Here is a 9,504-nt window from a genome sequence, read left to right as displayed (position 1 = left end):
GATCCCAAGTCTACCTTACAAATCTGGCTAGACCAGAGGATGTACACTGGTACAGGTAGGAACTGGGAACACAGGGAATCCAGGGTGGATGATCCATTCAGGACCAGTGGTGAGGGTGGTGATGTTGGGAGGGTAGAGGGAAGGTGGGGTGAAGAGGGGGAACCGATTACAAGGATCTACATATAACTTCCTCCCTGGGGTATGGGCAACAGAAAAGTAGGTGAAGGGAGACATCGGGCAATGTAAGATATGACAAAATGAAAATTTATAAATTATCAAGGGTTCATCAGGGAGGGTGGAGCGGGGAGGGAGTGAGGAAAATGAGGAGCTAATACTAGGTTCTTACATGGAGAGCAAATGTTTTGAGAATGATGAGGGCAATGAATGTACAAATGTGCTTTACACAATTGATGTATGTATGGACTGTGATAAGAGTTGTATGTGCCCCTAATAAAATTATTTTTTAAAACGGCGATTTGCTTTTCAAACAAAAAGTGTTCTAAACAGAATGATGAACTTTGACTTTAAGTAAGTTCATTTTAAATATCTGAAGTGGTTGCTAACAAAATTCAGTTCAAGGTCTCGTGTTTCATAGGAGTTTTTCTCCTGAACTCAGAATCAGTTAGCCCCCTTTAAAATAAACAAAATGCACAGGTAATATAGAAAACGCAGACAAGTCCGTTTTGCTGTACTTTCTCCGTATACATTTTATTTTTTCAAATACTGTTTCATAATCACTGTTTAAGTCTTCTTTTGAATTTAACTGGGAAACATTTTATAGGTATACTACTTAGTTAAACGGATTTATCACAAAAAGAACTGCCCCCTAGGGTTACCGAAGCTGTCATCTTTACAGGAACAAAGCACCTTCTCCTACAGGTCTCTTCTCCCACAGAAATGCGGACAGTTCAAACTGTTCAGCCTCCCATTTAGCAGCTGCATGAACATTTGACCACTGTGCCACAAGGGCTCCTTAAAGTGATCTTAAATGGTGTCAATTCAAAATTGTGTTTCCTCAAATAATGTTTGTACTTAGAGCTAAGTTAAGGTACTGATTAAACAGCAATCTAGATCACAAAGTACAATAACTTTTTAAAAAGTGGCAAGAAAATTTTAAAAACCTCTATCACTAGTAACCTAGTATCTAAATGTCCTAATTCTATACAGCTTAATCACTCAAAAGGAATACAAGATTACAACCATATAAATGTCTATGTCTATGTATACACAGATGTGATGAAGAGCAAATGCAGTAAACTTCTTTTAGTCATACTGGAAGATGGTTTTTTCCCATAAATACGGCTTAAACACACACACACACACACACACACATATAAACATATTTTCACAAATTAAAAAGTTTATAATAAAAAGTTAGGATCTACTGGTTTAATTAATATACAAGAGGGCTTCAAAAAGTTCATTAAAAGTGATATCAAAGATAATAGAATTTTCCCATGAACTCTTGGAAGTACTCTTACATTATTCCTGATGAGGAATAATGTAAGTAAGAATAGTTTTTTAAGTAGGAATAGTTTTTTAAACTTCATACAATAGAGCCAAAGAACAATCTTTTCTTACCTATTCCCTTCTTGAACAATTCCTAAAGCATTAGATGGAGAAGGACAAGAAAGAGGTGTCCATGTGGAGATGGGGTGACAGCAAGCCAGGAGCTCAGAGTGTGGATTTCCACAGAGAACTCGCTTGCATGGTGTCAGAGTCCAAAGAAAGTAAGAAGGAAAAATTCAACACCAAATGGCAGGTAAGAAGAGTGTGTCCACATGAGGGACAACCAGGTACAAGGTGAGGAGGGCATGTGCACAGGGCAGGGAGTAGCAGTGGTTACTGGTTATGTGTATGGACTGATGAAGGAACATGTTCGCTGGATAACTGTCAAAGAAGGGAGCTCCAAAAGAGAAAAAACTAGAACAAACCCTGGGGCACTGAACTGGAATCAGGTCAATATGAACTCTTGATTTTCAATATACACGTGCTTCAAGGAAAAATGGAACTGAAAACAATGAATTTGGAAGCCCCTGTGCATGTGTACACATACACATACATGCACATATATATATATACAAACATAAGTATATACATAATAACTTGATTCCACTTTTTCCCATGAAATTTTTGAAGCTCTGCGTTGTGTATATCTAAAACACACATAACTTATTCATTCATATTTCCTAGCATTACTAGGAGCAGCAATGATTATCCCTCACACCAGATTTTGATTTCCTAATCACTTTCCTTACTACAAGGAATGACAGCTCTTTAGAAACATGGCTGGTTCCAAGACCGAGGCACGGGAAGTGCAAGCTGATTCTGAAACAGTCTGCTGTTCCAGAAAGCACGGATCTGCTCAAAGACTACTGGGGCGTGTTAACAAAGACAGAGGGAAAAAAGAAAAGGACACGGAAACCGATCAGCTCAATTTGGTACTGAGTTAGCGTCAAAACAAGTCATGAGAATGGCAGATTGCAACTCTGAACAGAGAAAAATCCACGAGTACATGCTGACAAAAACAACAGAATAAATTTCGGTTTAAGGAAGAACAGGATATTTACATAGTCTCAAAAATATTTCCAGACAAACTGTTTGCTAATTATAACTTGACAGAGAATTCTTGCAGACACCACCTTACTCGGGACATCAATGAGAACGCAGCATCGCTTCTGCGATGTTTCTGCCCAAGACGCACAACCTGAGTCAGACTGTGAAGGAACATCAGGAAAGCCAGCTTTTAAAAGGAATTCTACAAAAAACTGCATGAAATCTTCCAAAGTAACAAGGTCATGAGAACCACACTGAAGGAAACTAAAAACACACGAAACTAAAGGCAGTGTATGATTTTGAACTAATCCCTTTCTAAAAAGAACATTGTGACTGATGAAACTCGGAGTGTACAGATTAAATAGTACGGCCTCTGTCAATTTCCGGGTTTGTGCGCCTGCGTTGTGCTTATGCACATTTCAAAGTTGCCTGTGCGTGTCGGTAATACTTGACTAGGGCATGGAGGGGACAGAGCAAGTCACTCTCGGGTGACTAGGAAAGCTAAGTCTTGAAGTTTTGATATGTTTGAGATTGTCTGAAAAGTTAAAATGCATTTTTAAAAACCAAATCAAATTATATTAAGGATTTATTTAATTATACTGCTACACTGGGTTTTCCAACTCTATACTTGGAAAGATATTTTACAGTATTTTTAAATTGATTCATGTTATTTCTGTCTAACTCCTTTGACGCTTGCTGAATTATTATTTAAAGAAAAAAGAACAGTCTCTCCTATCACTTCTGAGGATTCTATTTGGACTGACAAACAAGAGAAAGATCTCTGTCCCAATATCACTTATACATAGGGAAAAAAATTAAACAAATATAGGAACCGCTTGTCCCTTTCAAACATTAGGAAAAGAAACCAACCACTCACTTTACGTAACCGCATACACCTACAACTTTATCCTAGTTTGTTATTATGTCATGGTGTTAGAACAGATGTATCTCTATTAGAAAATGAGACTAGGTTATGAATTAGCCAGCACCTAAGGCAAGACAAGACAAAACAAATCCATAAACGAGGAATAAATCCACGGAATTTACCAATTTATTCTCCCCTGCAGATTTCAACTTCTCCTGTAGTTTTATTGTAGTCTGTCGGATCCGTTCTATCTCTTCCTGCTGTTTAAGAATCAGCTGTCTTTCCTTCCGAGCCGCCTTATTGGCTTCTTGAAGACGTTTAATTTCTGCCTAAAATATAAGAATTAGGAGAGGGACAGATTTGAACGGGACAAGCCCAAAGCAAAATTTTAAAAAGAAAGTCCAATCATCATACACATTAAAATCAGACTATTGTTAAATCAAACAATATTACACATGAAAATGACACTAAAAAATACTTAAAGAGGAAGAAAAAAGTCACACATAACCTTAAAACACTTGATCAAACAACCACAAAACCAAGCTCACTGCCATTAAAGTTGAAACTGACACTACCCGATAAAGGGTTTCTTCGACGGCATCTTTATAGGAGTGGTTCGCTTCATCTCCATCCCAGGGAACAGCTGGTGGAGGTGAACAGCTCACCTCGTTGTTAGCAGCCCAACATCTAACCCACAGTACCACCATGATTCTTTCATGTAAAATTACTGTAATTAGAATAGATGATTTCATATTCCCTTGCAACTTAACATGTATAACCTTCCATAATGCTTTACAATGGATCTTTACACTTAGGTGTTAATAGTGGCACATCAAGTAACCTAAGGTGACCACTATTCCATTGCTTAGGCTCTCTATAAACAATTTACTATTCCAAATAATGCTTTCATACCTACCATTATTTCATACAGATCTTTAGAAGAGATTCCAAAAAGTAGGATAAACAAGCTTAAGAACATGAACCATGTTACTACCTTAATCAAGTCATTTAAAAATTGCTTTAAAAATAAGATGGTTCTGTTTACAATGCCACTAGAAACACTTTACGACCACACTGGACCAAGCTTTCTTTGTGCACTTTTTTGTTTTTTTTTCACTACAAAAACAGTACCATGTTTTTTGTTGCTAATTAACTCAGCATACCATTACATATTTCACTTCATGTAATTTTTGGAATTTAGGTCCACAAATTTGTCGTGTCTTCTTATATCAGTGAAGCAAACATAATAAAGTCATTCATAATATGTTGCTTATAATGATTTTAATAGTATTTGAGTGAGTTTGGGGAACTATCTGAAAATACCCCCAAAAAAAGTATAATAAAATTTCACATTTTTAAATCCTCAAATTAAAAAATTTAAATAAAGTCATATTTTTCTCTTAATCTTTCATTCCTTAAAGAAATAAAACTGGTCTCCAATCCCTATACGCAACCTGTCGCCTAAGTCTAGTACATATGCTTTCAGCACGCTTTCTTAAAAGTCTTATAAATACAAGTACAGACCTGTAAAAGACAAATCAGATGATTTGGTTTGTATAGTAAAAAATTTATTTTACACAGAGCATATCTAGAAATGGAGGACCGAAGGTGCTATTGGATTTGAGTCTTGGTTTAATTACTAGATATTGCATTTGCTGTCACTCCACATTGATTTATACCTTCTAATGGCTGTGTAAAATTACATTGGAGGGAGAGATATTTCATTTACCTACTCCCCTATGGTTGAATTCCTAAGCTGTTGTCACCTTTTCACTATTACACAGAATCATCATGGCAAAGAACTTTATACTTGTGAGTTCCTTGAGCACACACATGCGTTTCTCTGTAGTTAACAGTTCTTAAAAAGGTGACCCATGAATCCCTAGGGGTTCAGGTCAAACTCAGTCTGCAGCAATACGGAAACGCGCTCACCCTCCTCTGCGTTCATTTTCTGAGTCTGCAAAGCACTGTATGCTCTAAGAAAATAGACTTTCCAAAATGAAAAATGCAGGAAGAAAAGTAGTATTCAAGTTTTTGTAAATCTCTTTACTGTCTGGATTAATAAAAGGCAGCTATGTGGTCTGATTTGTTTCTGCAGGTAATCTGTCGCAACGTGTTGCTGCAGTATAGGCAAAAGGACCTGGCATCACACAGAGAGGGCGCTGAAAACCAGAGGAGTGTTGTAACAGTCTTTCCAGATCACTGTGGATCTTCTTTTCTGGAACGATACTATAACGTAGGTTATAGTTTCTCAAAGTTTATTTACAATATGGAATCTGAAACCTTATCCATGAATTTTTTATACAATACACATTAAAATTCACTGGGCATTTGGAAAATATTGGTTCACTGACTAAATGTAGATAATTCCAAATGTTGGCATATTTTTTATATACAACCTGAAAATATAACATTTATTCATATTTCAAAGAAAAAAGTATTTAAAATTAGTAGACAGATGTAATTTTCAAAATTATAATGCTTTCTTAAAAGTTTGAACTTTATCACTGCCAACAAATACTATCCGCTTTCTTTAAAGTGGCAAGACACTTTATTCCTTTTTGAGAAACCACAAGTGTAAAATATCCAAGTCTGAACAAGCATAGTTTTGATCATTCTGTCAAATAAATATGGTACTCCATGAAAAAAATGTGGCTAGTTCAGCTTACTACACAAAGGCCTGCACAATGCTGTTTGGGGAGTCAGGCACTGTACTCTGGTATCACCAAAGATGTTTCACTGTGGGCTTCATATTTTCATCACAAAGAATATGAAAAAAACATACTCAAAAGTCAAGACACAATAAAATGAGTTAATTTTACTGTTTAATCAGGATACTCCAAAGTGAAGTCCGTCGTTTTGATTTGTGGCAGTAAAACGTAATCTTCCACTGCCTTGCTTTGTGCTAACATCCAAGAGTTTTACCTGTCAGTGCTTTGGTGCCAGTTAGTGAAAAGTCATACCCTTAAACAGTGGACCTTTGGAGCCTCCAGAGTCCTGCAGAGCACACTCTGAGAACAGCTATGCACTTAGGCCTGGTTTTCTGAAACAATTAATGTACAGCATCAACCAATTCTGGCCAACCAGAAACAAAGAACTTCTCCAGGGAATTCTCGTTTCTTAAGCATAAGGTTGCACAAAGTTTTAAACGACAATAAACTGTTTAATTGAAAATTCTTTTTTTTAATGTTATGGGAATCTCACCTCAAATAAATAATTAAGAATACCAGAGATATATATTATCTCCCTTTTGGTTATAATTGTATAAAATGATAAGATCCAAACTGCTTATAGCCGTCTCACTACCGGCCAAGGGGATCCGAACAGATAGAATTGCAGTATATATCTTAGTACATATATCTTTACACTTGGGTCTTTCTTTTCTGTAGGCCAATTTTCCGAGGGTTGTCAATTGAGTCAACGAGTATATTTTCCACATTACTTTTTAGAATTCCAAAATATGACAAATCTAGAATTAAAAGCAGAAAAAGCCTTCGCAGCCACCCAAGGAATGAACCTATTTAACATGTGCCCATACGTGTTTCAAACCCTTGATTCCAAAGGAAAAGCGCACAGGAGAAAGTGAACTCGACCCCAACTCCTGGTTCCCACTGCCCCGCAGGCTAGCGTTTCTTCTGTAGTTGGATGTTTACGGGTGACTCCAAGAAACATGCACTAGTGACAGGTGGCTTTCACAACTTTACATGACGGGAACAACACTGCACCTGTCTCTTGCATCTTCGTTTTCAAAGAAATGAATGTCCTAGTTTTTGTTAAATGAAGACTTAATGCTGCACTATCCAATAAGATAGCCACTAGTACTTGTGGCTATTTAAATTTAACTTAGTCAAAATTAAGGAAAATTCCAATTTCCCAGTTGCACACTAGCAACATGGCCAGTAGCAACTGTGTAATGTTCACAGTGAGAACATTATCATCATTTCAGAAATCTCTATTGAACAACAGTGAGCTAATACATTCGTTTTCCTGTACTACTTTATTTTCTTACAGGAATATATTATAGTTCACTTACTTTATTCTCTTTCTGAAGAAATAAAGTTGTTTGCATTTTCTATTTAAAATCTTTCAAAACTAGGCTTAAGAATCTATGGTATCAGAAATTAGGACAGTGGTTCCCCTTGACGGTCATAAATCACCAGTGACACACAATCCTAATTTAGGAAAAACATAGTAGACTGCCATAAACCCTACAACTCCACTAGTAGATTCAAAAACAGTGCTAAGTAGCAACTAAATCTCATAAGGCCATAATAAGAAAAAGAAGATTAAGTAAAATACTAGATGCTACACTCTAACTAGACTTGCAGGGAAGTTCGCGTCACGCACCTTTTCTTGCTGCAACCTTAAGAGCAAACCACGCTGCTTCTTCCGGAGTGGGGGCATTTTATCATCTTCTCCTTTGTCTCGGAGATGTCTGCAAATATTATTTTTCATTGAAACAAACGTTAAATATGTACTATAACAACAGCAATTTTTGACAACTAAGAATCTGTAAACCAATTTAACATTTTCCAATATGGAGAATAGTGGAGAATAGTTTTTGAAGGCAGCAATTCCGGTCCCAATAGGTATTTTACTGTTTATATAATCTCTACACCAGACTGTGCTTTTTAAAGGTAGAAGGATTTTGAGTAATTGGAAATTAAGGAATTATAAAAATGACAAGAGTGAGTTAAGTGACATAGATAAATGCAAAGTAAATGCTATGTGGGTAGGAAGTCTTAGCATCAAAATCAAGGCTATTCCTAAGGTTATCACCGTATTTCTACTTGAGAAGCTGAGTTGCTAAGAAGCTGAGAATAAAAAAAATCATAAAAGCCAAAACACTTACTTTTTGTTAAAGGACGAACTGAACAGTGAAGACTGCGTTCATGGGAAGAACTTACCTTTTCTGATGTTCTAGCCAGGCTAGTTCAGCCTTTGTTTTCTCCTTCAAGGCCTTCTCTCGGAGCCGCAGGAGGGAAGACTGGTGAGCTGCACGCATTTCCTCCTCTTTCATGTATTGTCGAACCATCTCCATAGTAAATTTAGAGAAACTATCTTGTCCTCCTGAGAATGGCATGCTCAGCTCCTAAAGTAAAGAGTTTATTCAAGTTTCTCACCTCTAAAACTTTTGAAATTCAATTAACTTTTAATAATAATGTTAAAAGTTACATGCTTATAAAATTTAAAAAAGTATTGACCAAGGCCACTGACTTACAGTTAATTGCTGTGGCCCTTCTAAGTAGAATTCCTGATGTGATACTGGAATTGTGGACTCCATGTCTGTGGCTGTGGTACCATTTTGGAGGGCATTCTCCACTACACTAGTTGACAGAATCATGGTGGGATAAGACCCAACCTTAGTAAAGGACGTGAGCCAAGCTATATTCGTTGCTCCTTTGAGGGCATCTAAGACCTGCTGTGACTATGGGGCATTTGGGCTTCTGGCTCTGGATTCTGCATTTGGCGCAACTCTGCCTGACTTTGCATCTTGGATTGAACAGCACCCACCACCATGAGAGATGTTTTCTAAGTTTATGTGGGACATTGCAACAAATTGCAGAACCCAGGGATATAAGGGAATATATTCACGGGAGGAATTGGGTAGGTGGGTAGGTAGGAAATGGAGCAGAATAGCTTCTAGGAAGAGTTGGAAATTTGGGACACTTAATCTCTAACTCTTTGGGATTAGTCTGGTATTAACTCTTCTAAATGAAATTGTCACCATAGCCCTCAATCATATAAAAGAACATTCTTCAACAACTGGCACTTGGGAGGAAATAACGTTCATCTGTTAATGATCAAGCCAATAAAATTTTAATATACAACCATGGCAAGGCAGACACTGTCCCAAAGATGTAAAGCTGAATAAGAATGTGTCCCTGTTATCCAAAGGTTGTTAATTTAGAAGAAAAATTAGAAATTTAATTTTTTTTAAATCATTTTATTGGGGGTTCTTACAATTCTTGTTACAATCCATATATCAATTGTATCTGACATATTAGTACATATATTCCATCATTCTTTTCTAGACATTTACTTTCCATTGAGCCCTTGGGATCAGCTCCTCTTTTTTTCCC

At 36.8% G+C, this 9,504-nt stretch overlaps 1 protein-coding gene across 2 annotated transcripts in view; it reads right to left on the bottom strand.

Moving 5' to 3' along the window:
• Positions 1 to 9,504, bottom strand: part of CEP350 (centrosomal protein 350) — a 130,778-nt gene that overhangs the window by 56,787 nt on the left and 64,487 nt on the right. For both annotated transcript variants that reach the window (XM_045298317.1, XM_045298318.1), the window contains exons 23-25: positions 8,329 to 8,513; positions 7,769 to 7,856; positions 3,604 to 3,750 (exon numbers count right to left, since the gene is read on the bottom strand). In XM_045298317.1, the coding sequence (XP_045154252.1) occupies positions 3,604 to 3,750; positions 7,769 to 7,856; positions 8,329 to 8,513 (420 nt within the window). The remainder of the gene's footprint in view (positions 1 to 3,603; positions 3,751 to 7,768; positions 7,857 to 8,328; positions 8,514 to 9,504) is intronic.

Source organism: Echinops telfairi, unplaced genomic scaffold (assembly GCF_000313985.2).
Source record: "Echinops telfairi isolate 266 unplaced genomic scaffold, ASM31398v2 ScPeMD7_7424;HRSCAF=8462, whole genome shotgun sequence".
Taxonomy (NCBI): domain Eukaryota; kingdom Metazoa; phylum Chordata; class Mammalia; order Afrosoricida; family Tenrecidae; genus Echinops; species Echinops telfairi.
Note: the sequence above shows the minus strand (reverse complement) of the source record. Positions and strands in the feature narration are given on the sequence as shown.